This window comes from Sus scrofa, chromosome 15, assembly GCF_054392235.1.
Source record: "Sus scrofa isolate SSC_HxYL_T2T_F1_AM1 chromosome 15, Sscrofa_HxYL_maternal_Yorkshire_Landrace_v2.0, whole genome shotgun sequence".
NCBI classification, from domain to species: Eukaryota; Metazoa; Chordata; class Mammalia; order Artiodactyla; family Suidae; genus Sus; species Sus scrofa.
In genome coordinates, this window is record NC_139397.1 from 68,884,357 (window position 1) to 68,908,151 (window position 23,795).

The 23,795-nt window shown below is 41.2% G+C and overlaps 1 protein-coding gene and 1 long non-coding RNA gene across 16 annotated transcripts in view; one reads left to right on the plus strand and one right to left on the minus strand.

The window, feature by feature from the left end:
* The window catches only part of LOC146395893 (uncharacterized), a 56,059-nt gene extending 43,548 nt beyond the window's left edge, over window positions 1-12,511 (plus strand). The window contains exon 2 of the long non-coding RNA XR_014829957.1: window positions 12,354-12,511. This is a non-coding gene — a long non-coding RNA (uncharacterized LOC146395893). The remainder of the gene's footprint in view (window positions 1-12,353) is intronic.
* The window catches only part of RBPMS (RNA binding protein, mRNA processing factor), a 186,947-nt gene that overhangs the window by 89,428 nt on the left and 73,724 nt on the right, over window positions 1-23,795 (minus strand). For all 15 annotated transcript variants that reach the window (XR_014829947.1, XR_014829944.1, XR_014829941.1 and 12 more), the window contains exons 2-4: window positions 22,280-22,357; window positions 18,877-18,915; window positions 17,312-17,374 (exon numbers count right to left, since the gene is read on the minus strand). Coding sequence is in view for 6 of the 15 variants with exons in the window: in XM_085000184.1 (XP_084856310.1) it covers window positions 17,312-17,374; window positions 18,877-18,915; window positions 22,280-22,357 (180 nt within the window). In the remaining 9 variants the exon portion in view is untranslated. The remainder of the gene's footprint in view (window positions 1-17,311; window positions 17,375-18,876; window positions 18,916-22,279; window positions 22,358-23,795) is intronic.

The following is a 23,795-nucleotide window of genomic DNA, read 5'->3' on the forward strand; positions in this document are numbered from 1 at the left end:
TCGGATCTGATCCCTGGCCTGGGAATTCCAAATTCCTCGGGTGGCCAAAAATGAAGGGGAAAAAAAATTTGGAGAATTTTTGTTTCTAAACCAGATTTCCATAGAACACAATGTACCTTTCTCTTGCTTTGAAAATTTCAGTGATAGAAAAGCATATATACCCACATCTAGCCTCAAATGTCTCCAGAGGCTTATCCTCGATTTCAAGCCGATATAATTCCTCCTCTGATAATATTTTAGAACAAGCTCAGGTCTGTGAGTGTTGTAATAGAATCAGCTGAGCCACTAGTGAACCTGGGCCTGGAATAAAAGACTTTTTACATTTCCTAGCGACGAGGCCACTTTGCAAAATACAGTTTCTCTTTGGCTTCATTTTGATTCATGTGCAAAAACTGTAGAACTCAAATTCAAACCCTCTCAACTAGGCCAGACTCTCTCAGTGACACAACAGATCTATCCCAACAACAAAATGAAAACTTCATTTCCTAAGTTGTGTCTGACACAACTTAGAATAGATTTACAAGGAGATCCTGCTGAATAGCATTGAGAACTATGTCTAGATACTCATGTTGCAACAGAAGAAAGGGTGGGGGAAAAACTGTAATTGTAATGTATACATGTAAGGATAACCTGACCCCCTTTGCTGTACAGTGGGAAAATTAAAAAAAAAAAAAAAAAAAAGAATACAGTTTAGAAAAACTGAAAAAAAAAAAAAAAAAAAAAAAAAGAAAACTTCATTTCCACTCCACTCCCCCGCCCAATCCAGAAAGGCTAGAAAAACAAATAGAAGATAATCTTGGTGGCTCCTAGGCCACCCACTGGTAAAGCAAGAAAGGTTCTCCAGAAGCACCATCAGTTACAGTGACAATTACAAAGGAGATGCTTACTCGAAAGTCACAACCAAAGAAAGGCTTAAAATGTGGCAATTGTGTGGGCTTGGACATCTGGCCACATGTGTTCATATCTACCTCCACTACTGATCTTAGGTGTGTTGTTTAACCTTTTTCTGTGCCTCAGTTTCCTTATCTAGGAACTGGGAATAATAACAGTCCATACCTCCTGGGGTAGATTGTAGGAAAAAAAATGAGTTCTTGTCAATGTCTAGATTAACGTCCGGCCTATGAGATACTCCTGGGGCCCAGCTGAAGAGCTGTTCCTTCTACTGCGGACTGGTGTTCCAAAGGAAAAGAAACGCCTTTCTGGAAGGGTGCTTCTACCACTTGTAATAGAGAAGGATGAGATGGCACACTTGACTCTGGGATTCCCCTCCCCAACCCCCACCAGCAGCAGGATACCGGAGCTGCCACTTGAGGAGCTGTGCAGGTTTACAGAATTCTTTTATTCTGCCTGGTTTCACTTCCCCCACAGGGAATGGAAGGGTGTCCGGCTTTTCTTGACCATTCCTTTCACTTCTTACAGTCTGAGTAGCTCTCGGGAGACTGGCTGGTAACCCCCGAGACTGGACCCACTACGGAGGAGACCTGGGTAAAAGTACTCTGGAGATTATCTAGGTCTCCATTTGACTTGACCAGCCACCCCCGCAGTTCATTTCTTGTCCGCTAAAGCAGGCTTTTTGTTAGGCGGCCACCCCCTGTGTACACAACCATGCCTAGGAGAATCTGTTTTGTATAGGACGACTATAAAGTCATGGCAGGGCCTTTGAAGAAGCTATAAACTCCATCTTTAACATGTCAACAGAATCAGAGTCCAACAGAGTTTATTTTCCACAAGGTTGAGAGGGCATGATTGTTTGAACTTCTGCCACTAGGTTCTCCAACTATCTTGAAAAGGATGATTGAGAGACCCAGACCCCGACAACGTCAGGGAGGGGACGTCTCCACTTCAAGCGCAGTCAGTGACCCGTTAGAGCAATATTTTAGAGTGACACGTCGAAACAGATAATATGAACACGGAAAGAAACATAGGCCAAAGTGCAGACGGCATTCTTTCATCCAGGAATCCCGACGTTAACATTTTTACTCTGAAGGAAAACAGGGAGGTCAAGGGCTCTGGCTGAACAAAGGCATCTCTCGGAATCCTTAACACACAAATGCCAAGCGTGGCTTCTGCTGCCAGCTGCCCCTTTTATTCTACAGTCCTCCGCCTCCCCCTCTCCTCTCTCCTTGCAGGGACAGTGACTATAACCATAAGCATCCCCTCCGTCCCCTGGGGAAAGGTAATGGCAGAATGACAGCCTTTTACTCCTGCTAGCTGCTGAATGAAGGCATGCGAACGGCACTCACAGGGAAAGCTTAAAAGAAAGCAGATCAGGAGGCAAGGGTTTTCATTTATTGGTTTTTTTTTTTTTTCTTTTTTCTTTTTAGGGCTGAACCTGCGGCATGTGGAGGTTCCCAGGCTAGAGGTCAAATTGGAACTACAGCTGGCGCCCTACACCACAGCAACACCAGATCCGAGCCGCACCCGTGACCTACACCACAGCTCACAGAAATGCTGGATCTTTAACCCACTGAGTAAGGCTAGGGATGGAACCCACAACCTCATGGTTCCTAGTCAGATTCATTTCTGCTGTGCCACGACAGGAACTCCTTTCTTTTTCTTTCTTTTATTTATGTTTTTGACTCTCAGAAGATTTTTTTTTTTCTCTTTTTAGCTATTTCTTGGGCCGATCCTGCGGGACATGGAGGTTCCCAGGCTAGGGGTCGAATTGGAGCTGGAGCCACCGGCCTACGCCAGAGCCACAGCAACGCGGGATCCAAGCTGCATCTGCAAACTACACCACAGCTCACGGCAACGCCGGATCCTTAACCCACTGAGCAAGGGCAAGGACCAAACCTGCAACCTCATGGTCCCTAGTCGGATTCCTTAACCACTGAGCCACGACGGGAACTCCATCTCTCAGAAGATTTTAAGGTGCTATGGGTCAAACCCACAAACTTTTTTTTTTTTAAATGGCTGCACCCACGGCATATGGAAGTTCCTAGGCCAGGGACTGAATATGAAACACAACTGCAGCCTGTGCCAAGGATGTGGCAACACCGGATCCTTAACCTGCTGCGATGGGGATCAAACCTTCAGTGATCCAAGCAGCAGCAGAGACAATGTTGGATCCTTAATTTGCGGCACCACAGTGGGAACTCCCAAACCTACAAACTTTTTTCCTTCTTACAGACACACCGGAAAGCTAGGGGTCAAATTGGAGCTGCAGCTGACCTGAGCAACACCAGACCCGAGCCGAATCTGCAACCCACATCACAACTTGTGGCAACACCGGATCCTTAATCCACTGAGCAAGGCCAGAGATTGAACCTGCATCCTCACCAACACGACCCTGGGTTCTTAATCCGCTGAGCCACCACAGGTCCCTGAACCTACAAACTTTTGATGGCCCATATCTTCCTAATGCTGATCTGTGACATCTAGTCTGACGTCTGTTCCCTCCCTGGACACCAGAAAACCTCAGAATTTTGAGGGTTAACTTGTTTGAGAAATCAACAAAGGCGTTCTGCCTCAACCAAGTACCTCCCCCCATACTTCTCCACAACCTGTTACAACAAAAATGGCAGGGAATAAAGAGACAGCAAAAAATAAAGAGGGAGTCACGGTTTAAGGGATACACTAAGCTGTGTCAATATGAGTGATTTCTAGGTTATGTGGTTCATCTCTGAGCCACATAAATCAGCTAGTCTGGCACTGAAGAAAAAAAGAAAACAAAGGAAATTACAACACCATTCCTTGCCATAGTCTAGATTATTAAACCAGTCAGTCTAGAAAATATACACTGTTGGTCAAGTAGTATATCTGATGAAAAAGCAAAGGTGTTTATGATCAAATTCTAATTAATTACAACTAAAAAGATAGCTTAAATTTCTTTTCCTAGTGATGGCAAATTGAAGGCATCACTTTCATTAAGGCCAGATGAGCTCATACAGCTTATGCAAAACACAAAAACCCAGAATTAAACTGGGAAGGGGTGAGTTTCTAAATGTATCAATAATAGACAACTTGGTCTTTTTTTAAAGAGTTTACTGGAGTTGAGACTAGAGTTTCAAGGATGGTGTTAACTCTTCAAGGAAAAGAATCATAGTAATGATGCACTAGTTTTCTAATTATTGAAAAGAAGGAACCTGACCTGCTTTTGCACCTAACAGGAAGAATAAAACAGTGGACATGTGTGTTTGTACGTATTTAAGTACTTTCTGAACTCTGAGATACGTTGAATGATCAATACTGCACTATTAAGAGTCTCAAAATTATAAGGACCAACTACTTCTGTGTTCATGGAGAAAAGCACATGAAGAATAAATCCTACCTGTGAAGTGGGAGGCAAGGAGAACACACTCTCCTTTTAAAAAGGATCACCTAACATGCTTGTGAGGTTATTTGAGCAACCATCGTTACTTTCTGGATATGCTGTGAAGATCCTTCTGCTAAGGTTACTTTGAGTTTTTGTTTTTGTTTTTTTTTTTAAAGGCAAGAAATAGATTTATTAAGATAGGACACTTGTGAGAGATGCAAGGAGGCTCTGCCTTACTCTGAGTCTTGATTAGTGGCTGGCATAGAAGGGAAAAGGAGTGATGAGGGGAGCACGGTGTTGATATAAACAAATTCCACCACTGAAAAAAGACAGCAGCCTAAACTTCCGAAAACCATTTTGAAAAGCCTTCCATTGAAAGATCAGACACAGCCCACAACAGGCTTCCCAGTATAGTTTTATAGCCCTGTTCTGCTTTTCAGTTAATCAGCAAAGAACATCCCTCAGCCCAGTGGGATCCAGGGGTCTCTCCCAAATTGGATAACCAATTTTAGGGTAATACTAACAAAGTTAAATACCAAGATGATGTACATCCTAGTTATTGATTTTTAAGCTATACATCAGGATAATAGTCTTTAGACAGGCTGTGTTACATTTAAAAATTTAAAGTCTTTTAAAAAGTCAGTGATGCTATATTCTTGAATTTACAAAGGATAATAACGTAAATGCATCTTCACCAATAAGTTATTTGCTCCTCACAGTCACTGACAAACTAGATAAATCATGGCTAGATCAATCAATCCATGGGTGGGAAATCTGTTCTACTGAATGCAGCAAAAACTTAGAAGTTTGAAAAGGAAAGTAGCATTTGCTCCTTAAATTTGTTTAAAAAAAAAAAAAAAAAAACCTAGCACAGATCATCAAATGACTCGCAAGGGCTTTGCAACCAAGAATTTGGGGCTTAGGCAAGAGTTAGTTGCAAAGAATGTAAACAGTGAAGTCCAAACTTCGGAAGTTCACTGCAAAGTACTTCCTGTGCTGCACAGGGAGCCAAAATAAAGCGAGTTCAAATGGATCTCACCTCTGAGCAACTTTAATCAGTGCTCTTCCTCCACTCTAATGCATCACCAAGACCACTTACTGGTGATCTGATGAGGCAGAGGCTGAATTTCTCATTCTTTAAAAGGATTGTCTAGACCCCTCAAAAAACAAAAAACGAAACAAAAAACAAACGTCTCAAGAATCTCACTAGCTATTAAAGAAATTAATTTTTACGGAATTGATGTGGGGGTCTTAGGTTTTAAACAGATTCAACTGGAATCTGAAATGGAGAAAGACATGTACATGGTTAGCCTAAGGGAATAAAAGGGAGAGGGGTGTGCCTACTGGGCTCACAGTATTTTGAAGACTGGAGAATATTAAGGACAACACCGTTGCTTTGTTTCCCGGAAAAGCTCTAAGGAAGGACTGATGAAGCAATTTACCAGTAGTCATACTGGAATACAAATCAATGTTCAGAAGTATTCTGAACCCAGCAGAATTTGGGACTCCACCGAAAGTATTTCTAAATCACTGTAGAAAAGGGGAGTTAAGAAATTAAAACCAATTCTTTGTGAAAACCATCACCATCAATTATGGGCATTTTTACCATTTATTGAGTGCTAGTGGCTATAAAAAAAAATCTCTCATTTAATTTGATGCTCTTTACTTTTGTGATAGTTACTATAAGAGTATTAATAAAAGGAGAAGTTAGGCTCTGAGAACAATCTTGAATTAAGTGGCAGAACCTGGACGTGAGCCAGGTCAGCCTAATTACGACACTGCTTTTGACCAGAAAGCCCCTGCCCAGACACGGTAAGTGGTTACCACGCAAAACTTGCTCCCTTCTCAGCCACCGTTTAGAGCTTTAGGACCTTTTCATGGGTACACATTTAATATTATGCACAAATACCAAAAAAACCACCCTCATAAATCAAATGCACAGTATATTTTTGATATCAGTAAATTAAAATTTATTTTTAGGATGTGTGTTAAGTACATTTTTAGAATTTGGTGAACACCCCCACCTCAGATAAACCAAAAAGATACACTGAAGTGTTGGTAAAAGTCAAAATTCTTACCACAGACTTTTTTAAGCCCAAAAGACTTTCCTCCCTTTGTTTTGTCAATCATTTATTTAGTATTCTAAGATGTATAAGATAGCCAGAGCCCTTTCATAACATGGTTGTTTGCTTTTTTCACTAAGGTTTACCTATGGCCTATAACCTCGAAGTGTCTTTTGCTGGCCTCTATTAAATTTTCCTTTATTTGCACATTATATTGGCCTTCTAAATGAACGCCAAACTTCTATGAAAAATTATATTGTAATAATGTGAATTCTAATTTGTATTCCTTTTTTTCAAAGTGTAGAAATAACACTTTTATTTACTTATTCTGTCTTTTTTTTTTTCCCTAGGGCCGCACCTGCAGCATATGGAGGTTCCCAGGCTAGGGGTCCAATCAGAGCTGTAGCTGCCAGCCTACAACACAACCACAGAAACTCGGGATCTGAGCTTCGTCTTCAACCTACACCACAGCTCATGGCCATGCTGGATCCTTAACCCACTGAGTGAGGCCAGGGATCGAACCTGCATCCTCATGGATACCAGTCAGATTCGTTTCTACTGAGCCATGACGGGAACTCTGAAACAACACTTTTATATCTTGGCTGCTTTGTGCGCCTTTGATCTAGGCATATGATGTGAATTCCTTTCCACCTAAGCTTATTTTCACTTTCCATAATACATTTCCAACTTAAAGTTCTGTGTGTTTACTCATCCACTCAGTTTTGAGTGATATCTTGTGACAGGCAAATAAAGAACAAGACAGATTTAAATAATTCAAAATATGAGAGAACCATTGGTTACCAGTTAACGGTAAGAATTTTCTACCCAACTGAATTTTATGGAGTAATTTGGATTTAAAAATTTTTAAACCTTAATCTTTAAAACTAACTTGCCACAATGGCTAGAAAAAAAAATTTACATTTTTTCTTAAATTAATTTTTTTGGCATACAAATATATTACCTCTTAATCGGTCTGTTTTATTTGTTTATGCTATTTTAGGCCCGCACCCACAACATATGGAATTTCCCAGGCTAGGGCTCGAATCAGAGTTACAACTGCTGGCCTACACCACAGCCACAGCAACACCAGATCCAAGCTGCATCTGCAACCTACACCATAGCTCATAGCAATGCAGATCCTTAACCCACTGAGTGAGGCCAAGGCTTGAACACATGTCCTCATGGATCCTAGTCAAGTTCGTTAACCACTGCGCCACGAAGGGAGCTCCAAATTTACATTCTTTTAGGTAATGTCAATGTTACTCTGGGTACCATTTAATTTTTCAAATTTTTTTTTTTTTTGCCACACCCACAGTACATGGAAGTTCCTGAGCCAGAAACTGAACCTGCACTGCAGTGTGGCCTGCGCTACAGCTGCAGCAACGCCATATCCTTAACCCACTGTGCCACACAGGAACTTCAAATTGTTTTGTATTGAAACGTCTCATTACATTTTTAGAGGAGAAATTCTAGTCTTAAAAATTACTTTAGGGGTTTTCTATCAAAATTAGCCTTTTTAGACATATTATTTTTAAGATTCTAGATGAATTGTGTTATTTCTATTCCTCCTATTCCCATATTTATAATACATTAGATGTATTTTTCATATTCTGCAAGTATTTATTTCCTCTCCTTATTATGTACAAAAAACCCTTGACTCTGTAATTCTCTTTTTAACATTTCCACGTAATAATTATTAAAGTCTAATGAAACATCAAGAAAACTTTCCACTTAATTATAAATAAAGACATATTGTATTTAAGTACAAGGAAATAAGAGTAGAATAACCCATCAGAATACCTTACTCCACGTTAAGGGTGTTTAGTCCTACCCTACTCCTTAAGTCTTTAAAATGCTCTAGTGCATTTTTCTTTAATTTTTTGTTCTTTTCATGGCCGTACCTGCGGCGTATGGAAGTTCTCCGGCTACAGGTCAAAATGTAGCTGCAGCTGCCAGCCTAATGCCACAGCCACAGGAATGCTAGATCTGAGCTGCATCTTCAACCTACAGTGCAGCTCACAGCAATGCCAGATCATTAACCCTCTGAGGGAGGCCAGGGTCAAACCTGCATCCTCAGAGACAGCAACAGGTTCTTAACCCACTTGAGCCAACTCAAAATGGAACTCAACCGGGAACTCAAAATGTTCTAATGTATTCTACTTACAGAGGAAGACAAAGGGCTTCAGCTCTGAGGACCAAAGTTCCTATCTGAATAGATAATCAGAAACATTAAGCCAACATGGAAGGGAGATCTAAAGTCCCTCGTCATTACGACGTATTTGATCATTCATTAGAAAGTCGAGGAGTGCTTTTACAACAAAGACAGTGAGTTAGGCATCAGATACTTGGTTCTAAAACTACCTTGGTTTCGGACCAAATAACTCATTCCTTGCACTACAGGCTCCATGAACACTAACTATATTTTCTACTTTCATTTACAATAGGGGCCAACAGATTCCTGGCATTTCTGAAATACCTGAAGAGCCCTGGAGAAAGGGCAAGGTCAATATAAGATAGCGTTTTTAAAAGAGGGTCGAGATAAGTTTAAACAAGCAGATCCTCAGAAAAGGCCACAAAGCAAAGTCTGAGGGCGGTTTCACACAGCCATGTAGTATGTGGTGAACTGTTTTACCTGGGGAAAAGCTGGGCAAACTCAAGATTTCCACACTTACTTGTCACTGGAATACACGTAAGTTTCTGGGCGAGAACCTGTAGTTCTTCTCGCCTATTTCCTTGGGAAAGGATGATGCGAATAACATTCCCAGCTACTTTTCCTTCTTCAAACTTCCTTAGGATTTCTTTTGCTGGCATTTTGTCTCCTATTTTCCTCTGTGAATGCTTCATAGATTTAAATAACCTACTTTCCTTCTGGCAAAGACTCTGATTGTGAACTTAGCAAATTCCTCACATTCATCTTCATTTGTTCTTTCAGAACAATCCCCCCCCTTTTTTTTTTTGGTCTCTTTAGGGCTGCACTCATGGCACATGGAGGTTCCCAGGCTAGGGGTCGAATCAGAGCTGTAGCCGCTGGCCTACACCACAGCCACAGCAACACAGGATCCTTAACCCACTGCGAGGCCAGGGATTGAACCTGGGTCCTCATGGATACTAGGAACATTCGTTTCCACTGAGCCACGAAAGGAACACCCCAGAACAACTTTTATGTGCTGCACCATCCTAGGGAGGTTTTAGAACAATCCCAAATTATAACACAGAGAGGAGCACAGCCGCCCCTCCCCCAACCCAAAGGGTCTATTTCCTTTGCCAGGGGTGTCATGGGGAGAGGGGAGTAGGATTAAGCTGTGTGTCAAGCCTCAAAATGCACCCAACTGTTGAAAAAAGAGTCCAAGAACCCTGCGTTATGGCGGCTCTAGACTGGCACAGGCATACTCCCCAACCCAGTGACGTCAAATGGCTGCTTTGGAATAGCAAGTCAAGAGTAAGCAGTTATAAACAGATTTAACAGATAAACACTAGATCAGCCTCATGATCTCATCTGGCAGGCGTGCATATTTCCCATCCAAAAGTCCCAGCTGGGATCATGCTAATTGGGCCTCTTCTACTACTTTGAGCAATAGGCTAAAGAAATGTAGGGAGAAAAATTCAAAACTGATAAGAAACATATTGACATGGTGCCTGGTGAGCAAGGGGCTGAGACAGGCCATCTGGAGCCCTGTGTATGTGAAAAGCTTTGTTTAGTGGAAATAATTCACCGAACTCACAAGCTGCACAAATATTAAGATCAAAAGTCCTAACTTGCACCAAACTGTCAGGAAAACCTGTGATACACGAAACAGAGACCATTGTCCAGAGTTCTGCATCTGTGTGGCCAGTACCTGCCTCAAGAGCCCTGGAATCCCTCTGGCCTCAAGAGTTTGTAGCAGCACTTTATGGCTACAACTTTTGACAGAGAAAGTATGTTCACGGCATAGCTTCACGTTTAGAACAGTTGCAACTGTTTTTGCTTAATTTCCCTTTAACACTTTTGGAAACGAAAAATATCCTGATTTCACAGGTGAGAAACCTGGTATAGGAATAATGAATTAGATACAAGTGTTTAAAAACTGTGGTTGGAGAGCTTAAGCTATTCAACAAAACAGAAATTATGTGCAAGAATCATTGTGATATAAAGTGTTTATTTTCAATGCTGGGAATTTATGGAGCTGGAGAAAGTAAAATTTTTCTGGAGTGCTTTTTTTTTTTTCCAACATGTGACACTATCAATACCTTTTCAACATGCTTTCTTACAAATTAAAGATTTTTCTTTCTTTTTTTTTAAATTTATTTATTTATTTATATATTTTTTGCTATTTCTTTGGGCCGCTCCCGCGGCATGTGGAGGTTCCCAGGCTAGGGGTCAAATCGGAGCTGTAGCCGCCAGCCTACGCCAGAGCCACAGCAACGCGGGATCCAAGCCGAGTCTGCAACCTACACCACAGTTCATGGCAACACCGGATCGTTAACCCACTGAGCAAGGGAAGGGACCGAACCCGCAACCTCCTGGTTCCTAGTCGGATTCGTTAACCACTGCGCCACGACGGGAACTCCAAAGATTTTTCTAAAAATTCTTTTCACCACAAACCTTTGTTGAGTAAGTTTCTTCAATACCTAAGAAATAACTTTATACTATATATCCTCAATTCCTTTTCATTTTCTTTCTTTCTTTCTTTTTTTATTTTGCTTTTTAGGGCTGCTCCCTTGGCATATGGAGGTTCCCAGGCTAGGGGTCTAATCGGAGCTGTAGCCGCCAGCCTACGCCAGAGCCACAGCAACTCAGGATCCGAGCTGAGTCTTCGACCTACACCACAGCTCACGGCAACACTGGATCCTTAACCCACTGAGGAAGGCCAGGGATCGAACCCACAACCTCATGGTTCCTAGTTGGATTCGTGAACCACTGAGCCACAATGGGAACTCTCTCCCTCTCCTTCTTTTATTAATAGGTAAACTAAGGGTAACAGTTCCATTTACTTAGAGCTGCCATCACAGAAATGTTACTTATATTCATTAAAAGAAACACTATTTTATATCATGTGGGATACAAAAAGAAACCAAATTTACTATTGAAATTAGTCAAAGGAGTTCCCATCAGTGGCTCAGCAGTTAACAAACCCAATTAGTATCCCTGAGGATGCAGGTTCGATCCCTGGCTTTTCTCAGTGGGTTAAGGTTCAGGTGTTGCTGTGAGCTGTGGTGTAGGCTAGAAACTTCCATATGCCACAGGCGCAGCCCTAAAAATAAATAAATAAATAACAGAAATTTGTCAAAAAGTATTTATCAAGGAACCAATTACCACTTCACACTCAGTAGGAAGGCTATAATTAAAAAACAAAACAAAACAGAAAATAACAATTATTAGGGAGAACAAGAAAAACTGGAACCCCCATACATTGCTGGTGGCAATGTAAAATGGTAATGCCAATATGGAAAAGGTTGGATATTCCTCAGAAAGTTAAAAATATAAACACCACCCGCAGATATATGAAAAACAGAAAATTGAAAAACAGGGACTCGATCATATTTGCGCACCAGTGTTCACTGAAGCAGTATCCTCAACGGCCAAAATGTGGAAACAACCCTGGTGTCTATCAACAGGTGAAGAGAAGAACAAAAGGTGGTATATCTATACCATGGAAAGTTAATCAGCCCTACAAAGGAATGATGTTCTGCTACAATAAGGATAAATCATAAAAATTTTATGCTAAGTGAAAGAAGCCAGACACAAAAGGACAAATTATTTCACTATCTAAAACAGGCAAATTAGACTTTACCAGGGCTAGAGGAAAGGAGAAATAGGGAGGTTTGCTTAATAGTTAACAAAGTTTTTGTCTGTAATGACGAAAAAATATAAACAGATAATAGGTAAGAGGGATGGTTGTACAACATGGTGAATGTACAAATGCAACTTAAGTGCACACTTAACAAAAATCATTGAAATGTCAAATTGTTATATATATTTTTTCCAGAAGTTTACAAAATAATGTAACATAGCAAAAACTATTGAATTGTATACCTTAAATGAGTGAATTGTATAGTATGGGAGTTATATCTCAATAAAGCTAGTTTTTTTTTTTTTTTTTTTTTTTGTCTTTTTAGCTATTTCTTGGGCCGCTCCCGCGGCATATGGAGGTTCCCAGGCTGGGGTCGAATTGGAGCTGTAGCCACCGGCCTACGCCAGAGCCACAGCAATGCGGGATCCGCGCCGCATCTGCAACCTATACCACAGCTCACGGCAACGCCGGATCGTTAACCCACTGAGCAAGGGCAGGGACCAAACCCGCAACCTCATGGTTCCTAGTGGGATTCGTTAACCACTGCGCCACGACGGGAACTCCATCAATAAAGCTCGTTTTAAAAAGAACCCAGTTGTGGGTGTGTGTGTGTGTGCAACGATAATTAGAACTCAGAACAGTGAGTCTAGATTAAAGCAAATTATTGTGCTTGCCTAAACAATGTTTAGTTGTGAAGGCAATTTGTAGTAACGTACGCAGTTTGATTGCGATCAGACTTCTCTAGTTCCAACACATTTGTAATAAAGCCTATGAGAAAACCTTGGCCAATAAGGAGTTTTTATTGGGGAGTAGGAAGATCGATCAGAATGGCACATATACTCAACAGAACACACCAACCTTTTTAAGTAGTTTCGATGAACAAATCTCAAACACCAGCCTAAGACAATGCCTGTTAAAGAACTGTACACAAGCAGGGACCCCAACAGCCTTGTGGATCTTAAAATTAACTACAGATCATTCTTATTTATGAAAACATGATTTTTAGCTACACAACCATGGCAATCTTGGGGTTTTCACAGTTGGCAGGAATAGCCAGAGATGGCTTATTCCCACCTCTGCTCACGGCCCTGTTTCTTCTTAAAATTTCCACAAATCAAATTTTCACTCAACCAGACTATAACTCTCGATATCATGTATCTGATATACATTCCAACATTATAAACAAATCCTAAAAATACCTTGCCAATAATAGTTTGGGTTATCAGCTCCCCCCTCCATTAGCATGGAAAATGGAAAAACTGCTGGGACAAATTATAAATGTGTGGAGGGTAAAGGATAGGTTAAATATTTTGCTGTCAGGTTAAAGAATGGATGGGGATTTCTAATCATGTGGAGTAATGGTACCACAGATAGCCTGAAGGGAACTCTGAGTTTGGGATTTTTTTAGAGCTTAATTTGAGAGATTGTGCTATAAGACCAAAATATACTGTATTTACTTTAGAAGATTTGACTAGCTCCCTGATACAAATTCAGTGTTACCACTTAATTTTACGGAAAAATATGCTCAGATTGAATTCTCAAACTGACTAAAGCATAATCCAGAAATGGAAGCAAATTAACGGATTTTAAAAATCATTTTAAAAGTCATTTTGGGAAAAGACTTATTAACACTAATTAACTGAACCAGACAGTAATCAAGACAGAGAAACAAGAAGAGTAGCTCTAAACACAGACAAGTGTTTCATAACACTGTGAACCATTCTATGTAGAAGGACTTACTGGATTGAGGCTTAAGTTTCTCAATAGTGGAACAAAACAAAACATTACAACATGAGACGTTTCCCCCAAAGGAATGTGAGGAGAAGTTTTTATAAGAAGCCTGGATGAAGGACCTAAGGAGAAATTTTGTAATAGCTATGAACATCATATGTTTTAAATTCAACGATTAGAAGAGATGATCCTGGAGTTCCCGCTGTGGCACAGTAGGTTAGGAATCCGACTGCAGGGGCTCGGGTCACTGCAGAGATGCGGGTTTGACCCCTGGCCAGGGAACTTTCATATGCCATGGGTGCAGCTACAAAAAGACAAGATCCTGAAAAGAGCATAATGTGTTGGGTCACAGAGAAGATGCATCAACTTCATGATTAAGTATGTTATCCTGAACGGGTCCATTTTCTCTGCAGAGATAAGAAACGCTGCTCCGTGGTCATGAACCAAACTTTGTGGCCATTTGTCTTGGACAACGTGATTTAAATAGTCCATCATTGCCACCAGAAAGATGCAGCAACATTCCATGGACCAAGCCAGCAGCAAGATGCTGTATAAAGTAGACAGGACAGTGACACAGTAGGCTTCCTTCTAGGTGGCCTCTAAGCCTACACTTACTGACTGAGCCATCAGCCTCTCTGGTCTCAGTTCTCTAAACAACAGGACAGTTTGTAAGGTACAAAAACTTCTAATACTTTGGGGGTGAGATGGGTGGTGCACAACCATGACATGTGAAAGTTCCCCAGGCCAGGGATCAAACCCACATCACAGTATCGACCCAAGCCATTGCACTGACAATGCCGGATCCTTAACCCACTGTACCACAAGGGAACTCCTATAATACTCTCACATAAAAATTTAAAATATCGAGAAAGAAATCAAGTAGGAGCTTAATAAATGCTCTGTATCAACAAGAAAACCTCTGAGGAGAAGGAAGCCTATGTTTAATACTCCACAGGTAAATATTAAGAGTTACTTTTCTTCGATCTACAGAGTAGAACAGAAATAGACCTGTTTTACTTGGTGTTCTTCCCACGTTATTAATACATAAGCAACAAACACTGAACCTAAAACCAGACCTCTGGACAAGAGAGCAACAATGATCTGAGGCCGGCTGGCATGGGGCTGGGCGTAAACACCTTCATGACAATATCACAGCATGGTTCAATGTGTTGTCTGTGATGAAATAACCCTCGGCACTAAGAAAAAAATCAAATGATGTTTGCTATACTCTGCTTAGTAAGGCTGGGAAACACCACTATGACCATTTAAACATCTAAGAAGTAAACTTTAAAAAGAAAAAAAAAAAAAATCAACCCAGCCTATAAGGGAATGCCTTCATCAGATAACAGAGGTCATTATAAAAGCCTATTGTTTCTCAGATTGTGGGTGACATGTTTCTACACAGAGCAGTGACAAAGTCAGGCAATGGAAGGCCATTCTGTGAACAAGCTTCAACTGCTGTCATTTCCTTTACAACAATGGAAAGGACCTGGTGAAAACTTCACCGAACAACTTCAAAGGACCCAGGATATTTCTGCATTTTCGAAAGATGCCTACCTGTGAGAATGAAAGGAAACACTGTCTAAATGGAAATCAATCTTAAGTTTAAAATATGGTTACATTGAGAAGATTCTAGTTGTATCTATATAATGCAAAAATCATAAAACCATTTTCATATCAAAATATTCAGTTATACACTGCTTCAGTGTGTATCACTGATGTAAATAATTGGTTTACATTTTGTTCTGTGGGAGAGGAATGGATTAAGCAGTTATTCACACCAGAAGGTCACTTATCCAAATCCAAAACAATTCTAAGCTCTTTGGAGCTCCTGGGGTCCTAAAATGTACCCATATGTTTCCAAAAACCCAACAAGGAAGCGAAACCATTCTTCTGAGTGTATACGGTTTTTTTCCCCCCAATTTATAAAAACTTTTCAAGATTGTGTCACAATGACACCATCATGGCAAGAGAACAGACCCTCCTGGAGGCCCTCTCCCTTGGGCCCTGAGTCACCAGGGCAGGAGAGCCCCTATAGCCTGCCTTGGTGAGGGGTGCCTTAGCCCCCAGGTACTGGCAAGACACCTGCAGGTTCCACAGCAACAAGTTCACAGAGGCCAACACTCAGAACACAACCAGCCAAATAGCCTCTTGCCTTTCAAGAAGCATCTTCAACACTTTCCACAGCTTTCATCAAACCCCATTCACAGCTGCTTAGGCCAACTACCTGGAGAAGGATAGAGCCAGATTTTTCATGAAGATTCCTCATTAAGGATCAGGCCTCTCAGCATTCAGAACAAAATTCTGCTTCCTGACACCTTTTCTTGGCTTGGCTCCCCTTAAGATGTTTTGTTTTTTTAACATACTAAAGGGGGAAAATACTCCAATAAGGCTGGTAAAAGCCTTTAAAAATGGCAAACAAAATGCTTAGAAACCAAATACTGGTATCTCTACTCAATTCCAGCTGACTATCGTTTATTCTATCACAACACAGAATATCTTTTGAGAAAGCAGTATAACCAAGTTTTTATTTATTTTTTCTTTTTCGGGCTGCACCTGTGGCATATGGAAGTTCCCAGGCTAGGGGTCAAATTGGAGCTGCAGCTACTGGCTTACCCCAGAGCTATGGCAATGCCAGATTCAAACCACATCTATAACATATGCCACAGCTTGCCACAATGTTGGATGCTTAACCCACTGAGAGAGGCCAGGAATTGAACCCGCATCCTCTCAGAGACAATGTCAGGTCCTTAACCCACTGAATCACTATGGGAACTCCAGTATACACAACTTTTTAATCAGAATAAAGACTACAACTTTTTTTTTTCAGCCATATATTTTAAACAAAAACCTCCTGCATTAAGGAAGCCAAGATTTTTTATCTATTTTTGGCTTTTAGCCATTGAGAGTATAATGATGGCCAAACTAAACTGTGCACCATCATGGGATGTGGCTGGGTTGAATTAAAGTGAGACCTGCATGTTTGGGTATTTTGAGTGTTTCAGGACAAGCTAGAGAAGAGGCAAGTGTTATTTATTTATTTATTTTTGGCTTTTTTGTCTTTGTAGGGCTTCACCAGCAGAATATGGAGGTTCCCAGGCTAGGGCTCGAATGGGAACTGTAGCCACCAGCCTATGCCACAGCTATAGCAACTCGGGATCCGAGCCGTGTTTGCGACCTATACCACACCTCACAGCAATGCCAGATCCTTAACCCACTAAGCAAGGCCAGGGATTGAACCTGCATTCTCATGGATACTAGTCGGTTCATTAATTGCTGAGCCACGACAGAAACTCTGAGGCAAGTGTTATTTAATATTAGACATCTCACCAGTTTATGAGAAATCTCTTTAGAAGGCGAATTACCGAATCCCTCCTTGTGAGATCAAGCTATCACACAGTCCTTCTGTTTGACTTCCTGTCCAAAGAGGTTCTGTCCCTCCCCACCACCTCAAAAGGAAACCCCCTATAATTAACATCATTAGTACTTACATTCAAAGCATTCTTGGCAGCTTCTGCTTCTGAGCGACTGTCAAAACTGACAAAACCTACGGGCTAAGGAAAGAAAAAGAAATAAGAAAAAAAATATCAGGGGATTTTCCTGGGTCAAAGGTGATATCAAACTGAAGAGCTAAGATAAAGAAACAACCACAGGCAATGGGCAGAAATAAGAAAGCCAGTCCAGAAGAATCATGACTCAGTGGCTTAGCCAAATTTCTAACATGAATCAAAGGGGTTGTGAGGGTGGTTCTTCAAGGGCACAGCTGGGAGATTAAGAGAATCATAAAAAAAAATCTAGAAGGGGTTGGAAGGTGAGCAGCAGTGAACAAGGGAATAGAGGAAAACTTGGGTGGAGAGGCTCTACTTTCCTAAATTGAATTCACTGTACCTCAGTTTCTTCATCTTTTAAAATGGAAAGAGAACCGAATCACCTTTTGGTACACTGTAAGTGCAAGGAATATAATGACACAATGATAAAAGCCCTGGATTCTGATCAAAATTATATAATGAACATTTTCATCTCAACTCCCAAGGGATGCCTTTTTAAAGTCCTGTGTTTGATGAGTCATGTAAACCATACTCTTCCAACTAAAGAGAGGGGTTCTGGAAGTTCCCGCTGTGGCTCAGTGGTAAGGAACTGGACTAGTATACATGAAGACTCAGGTTCAATTCCCAGCTTTGCTCAGTGAGTTAAGGATCCGGAGTTGGCATGAACTGTGGTGTAGGTCGCAGACACGGCTCAGATCTGGTATTGCTGTGTCTGTGGCGAAGGCCGGCCAGCTGCAGCTCTGATTCGACCCCTAGCCTGGGAACTTCCATATGTTGCAGGTGTGGCCCTAAAAAGCAAAAATAAAATAAAACAAAATAAAATAAAAATAACTGATTCCTTTGGTCTCAGTATCTTTCAGTCCAGAAGGATGGTTACAACAAACATAGCTTATTTATGAGGACAGAGAACACTGTACTAAGAGATGAAGAGTGATTAAGAGTGAGGACGCTAGCTGCTCAGCATTAAAAAAAAAGAAAAAAAAGATAAAAAAGATATAGCTAGAAACTTAAAGACACTTGCAGAAACGATCAGGGTCACTGATTACTACACCTCCATCTGGCACCTTCTGTGCTCCGTCCTAGACCTGGGACCCTGCCTATGGTTATTATGAGAGAGAGCATCATTCTTCAGCATCAAATCCTACCAACTGTTTAACCTTATATTTTTTTTAAAGGAAAGAATTGGCAATAAAAGTGAACATGGGTGATAATTCATCACTTCTTTTGAATATACAGATCAATGCCAATATAACTGTGTGGAATGCATTCTATTTGCCCTCCATGGTGACAGTCTCAGACACCCTAGCTAGAGACTATGGGGTTAGAAATCTTTTTCTTGTGCTAATTCATCACTGACCTCACCCTTTATTTTAGAGCAGCAATTAAAAAAAAAAAAAATCAAATCTTCATGGCAATAAAGAATGTTTGGCCCTAGCAATATTCCTGAAGAAAGTCAATCCTAACTCACAATAGAAGTGATGATTTATGTGCACGTGTGAAATTCTTACCTGCTTGGATGTGAGCTTTATAAGAGAACCTTCGTAGCCCTGAAAAACAAAGAACCAAATTTAGAGCCCCCAAAAAGAATAGGAAAATGCAGCAAATTGTAATAGCATTTTGCTCAAGTGAAAATGAGTCCTTTATAACTACTAAGCACTCTTCTCACAAATGCCTCTTAAGTGAGAAAACAAATTTTATACACACATGCATGATCAACACATATGCCTATGTTTTGCACACTTGGGCCTTAAAAAAAAAAAAAAAAAAAAATCAAGCCCTGACACTCATGGCATTTATGTTTTTCTTTTCCCATGAAATTATGGTAGGAAAATGGTGTCTATGTTAACATAGAGTCTGTTTCATTTTTATAGAACTAGGAAAGTTAGGAAAATCAGCAGCACATAGGATGACTTGATCATATATTTGCCATAAAACAACAACAAAGACTAAGATGTCCTTGGTAGAACATCTCATGATAATTTCAAAACTGCCAGGAAAGGTTCAATGTGCAGTGACGCTCAATTCTGTTGAGTCTTTTGCTTATTTATTGCAGCCATCACTTTTCACATGTTGGTACTGATACAAAAATCCCCGGTTGGGTTTTGATCCCCAGCTCATCCTCAAGGAAGATGGAAACACTTCCTTTATACTCCCTTTTACCCCTCCTGACTCTCTAGGACAAGGATAACAAAGTCTGTTTATTTCTGGGAAGAATCAATGGCTGGTGGCTTGCAGTGATGGATGACACGTGGGGGGGGGGGGGGTGACACTTGACGTAAGTGACCAACACACCTATCAGGACAGAGACAGATTTGCAGGAGAGGGTCAGCCTCCAGGGACTTTAATTAAAAGAGGGTTGTTAGGAATGTCCGAGGGTCCTGACTTTAGCGTTGGGGTTTCTGGGCAGGATGTTAGGATTGATTCATCCTCCTATTTTCCCAGGAAGAGAACTATGTTACCAATTAGCTACTGTAAACATTTTACCTCAAAGGCCTTGAGCTCTTCTGGCCAAAGAGGTCGTGATTCACAGCCCTGCCTCTTCCTTTTTCAAGGTGCTCTCAATCTCTGAAAAACCTGAAGGTTTAAACACCCCAAAGGCCTCGGAGGCAAAGGACAAATGGATATTTCAGTCAAGGAAAAGACCACTCCTGGGGATATATTGTCCCCTCAGGTCACCAGAAGAGAAGTTAGGACTAATAGTTCGGATCAGGGATGGCAGAATCAAATTGCTTGGGTTTGAATCCTGGCCCTGCCATTTATTATGTGTGTAAACTTGAGCCAAAATTTATGCAACTGCTCCAAGTTTCATTTTCCTCATTTGAAAAAAAATGGGGCTAGCCCACTTTATAGGACTGTGAGGAGAAATAAGTGAGATAATTCATAAGGGGCTTGCTGGCTAAATCCTCTCTCTCTCTATACACAAAAACATCACTATTTTCTTCATTAAAAGGAACTAGCTAAAACGTTCTCATCCTACCAAAGGGACAGAAAGTAAAAATGGCAACCCTGCAGAAGATACTTGGCAAATTCTACAAAGCTGGCACTCTCCCCACAACCCCTGTTCTTTCTTCCTTCCTTCCTCCAGCTGACCTCATGTCTAACCTTCCTGTTTCCCACTGCAATGCCATCATTATTGCTGCATTAAAAGGACAGCTGTCAGAATGGAGTTACGTCCATTATTATATGGTGACTTTCTGGCATATAAGCTAGACTATTTTATGTTTGTTGGTTTTAACCAGCTGCCCCCTTAGCCTTCCTTCTTCCTCGCCTGTCCAGCTGTTTTCAGCTGTCACAGCCTATTCCCTCTGCCTGGGAAGCTAGCTACTACCCCTTAATCTGTCTTTTTTTTTTTTTTTTTTTTTTAACCTTTTTCCTTTTTATGGCTACACCGGCAGCATATGGAAGTTCCCAAGCTAGGAGTCAAATGGGAGCTGCAGCTGCTGGCCTACACCACAGCCAAAGTCATGCCAGATCCCAGCCACATCTGTGACCTACACCACAGCTTGTGGCAACACTGGATCCTTAACACACTGAGCAAGGCCAAGGATCGAACCCACATCTTCATGGATACTGGCGGAGTTCTAAACCCGCTAAGTCACAATATGAACTTCTTTAAATTAAGGTATAGTTGATTTATAATGTTGTGCCCTCAATCCGTCACGCCTCTAAGGCTAGGGTCCGGTTCAGTCAGGATGAGTCTTTAACCAGGAATCAAGTTGGGCCATCATGTAATCCTAAGTGTGGCCCTGGCCATGCACTGGTGCTGCCATGTCCTCAGCCGACATTCCCTTAATTTGGCATGACTTCCAGGTTCACCTCTTGGAGGCCAAGGCCTCCAGCCCCCAGTTTGCTCAGTCCCAGCTTTCTCCTTATCTTCCAAAGGCTAATCTTAATCCTCAGATCATGGTTATTTTACCTTTAATTTAATTTCCTATTAAGTTTTCAATCTGAGCAACATTAAGTATCTCTGAAGTAGTTTTATCTTGATAGTAACAATGGACAGGCGACTGCATTAAAGATTTCACTGAGCATCAGGAAAGAGCTCCCTCAATTCATACTAAGCAATTCTTTTTTTCTTTTTTTTTTTTTTTTTGTGCCTTTTCTAGGGCTGCTCCTGTGGCATATGGAGGTTCCCAGGCTAGGGGTCTCATCGAAGCTGTAGTCACTGGCCTACGCCAGAGCCACAGCAACTCAGGATCTGAGCCGCGTCTGGGACCTACACCACAGCTCACGGCAACGCCGGATTCTTAACCCACTGAGCGAGCCCAGGGATCGAACCCGCAACCTCATGGTTCCTAGTTGGGTTCGTTAACCACTGCGCCAGGACGGGAACTCCCCTAAGCAATTCTTTAAATTTTTATTTTACTATGTTTGAAACTTAGAACATTTTGCTCATTGGAAAAATAATGGTGTTAGGCTCCTAGGCTCGTTCATAAAATCCTATTTCATCTACTATGTCTCCAAAGAACAGCAACAACGGCAGTATTTCAACTAATAAGGAACCTCCTAGGGAGAGGGCTTGACTTACATTATTGCATTTGAAATATAAATACAAAGTAAGTCACTGATAATATTTTGGGTAATCTGTACTCTGAAGAACATCCTCAAATGGTGGAGGATAAATGAGGACTCGGGCTGCTCCACGTAGAACAGAATCAGGTGCCTGTCACGTCTGCAGGAGACTTCTCTAGATTAGCTGCTGCGAGGACAAAAGGCAGTTTCAATCTTCCTTCCTTCCATGAGAATATGGGTTACAACTGAGGTATTATATCTCCTTTACTTGCAAACCTTTTCAAGACATCACTTTACAGGGTGCTTTCTCAATCATTTCATATCTTTCTCCAAAAAGCCCCAGGAAGCTTATAGATATATTTTTGGTCCCCTTTTAAATGTCCGAGATAGAAAAGTTACCTTAAACGGTCTGAAAAGCAGATACAGCTCCCGAGGTTTAATGTCCAGAGGGAGACCACTGACAAATAGGGTCCGGACCTGGAAAATACACATGAGACGTGATCAGGGGAGTGGACAGAGAATAGCTCACTTGAAATTCCCAAACCACTTTTCTTCAAATATCCCGTGACTCTTAATTCGTGCCATTCCATGACACAATGACTGCTCCAGTGTTAAGATGCCATTAAGCCAACGCTTGAGAGGTTCTGTGTGGGTTATCAGAGCGAATCACCTCTAGCTGATTTCAATTTATAAATGACTTCTCCTTTCCCAACTAGCCATAGCCTTGTTCTAAAAACGTGAGGGAAGAAAAGGATCACAGTTAAAATATTAGCTTAAAGAGAAAAAGTCACAAGGACGGTATGCCTACAACTCCTCTGCTCTAATCAAATGAACATAGAATGTGGTTCAGAGATAAAACTGAAACAGCTTTTGTTTTCTCTTGCCTGTCTTGCCATTGTTTCCCTCCTTGGTGTGGATAATTACAGTAATTTTGGTAAGTATAAGAATTTCTTAAACAACTGAAATGCACCTAACTAGTAGCCAAATCTATACCTCTGCATCTGCTCAGTTCCAGAACACCAGGGCAGAGCTTGCCGAACTACACCTGTAAGACCTAGGGTGCAAAACCCGTACTCGATGTGCACTAAAACACAGAACACCAATGGCCTTTCCAGCTCGGAGGATCGAAGTCACTGTGTTGGCATCTGATTGGGAAATTCGAGGATAGGTAGGATTTTATCACATAAAGAAAAGCTGAGATGGGGGAGAGTCACAGGCAGAAAAAAGCCTTAACCAAGGAGAGACATGGCCCAGCGTATTCTGAGAAGGGTGAGGCCAAACTGAACAGGCAGGGAGGATCAAACCAAGGGCAGGACCGACTCATTGGCTCAGGAATATGGTCCTGATTCAATGGGAAAGGAGTAACCCCTGCATTATCACTACCACCACATTTTGTTTCCACTTATTTATTTTAGTGGGTCTTATGGGCCTTTAGCCAGTTTCCCTCCCCCACTGCTTGGAGCTACAACACTGTTGTTTTACGCGTCCTTTCCTTCAGATTTTTCGGACATCGTCAATTAATTTGGATCTATATGGAATAAGCAACAATCTACTTCAAGATGATGAATATATCCAACAGCCACAAAAAAAGTAATCGCTGTGATTACTCTTAAGTCCTCCACATTTTGCAATACAGGAAGAGACCGCTATTAATGAAAACACTTGGAATGGAATAAAATGAAAGATATTAAAGATATTGCCAGTACTGAGATACACTCTTGATCTAATAAATGTACATGCGCACGGCAAAATGATCATCACTACAGCTAACACTGCCATCACGTCACATAATGACCATTTCTCTTCTGGTGGCAAGAAGACTGAAGATCCACTCTCAGCAACTTCTAACCAGATGTTTGCATCCTTTGACTAACGTCTCCTCATTTCCCTTACCCTCCAGCTCCTGGTAATAACC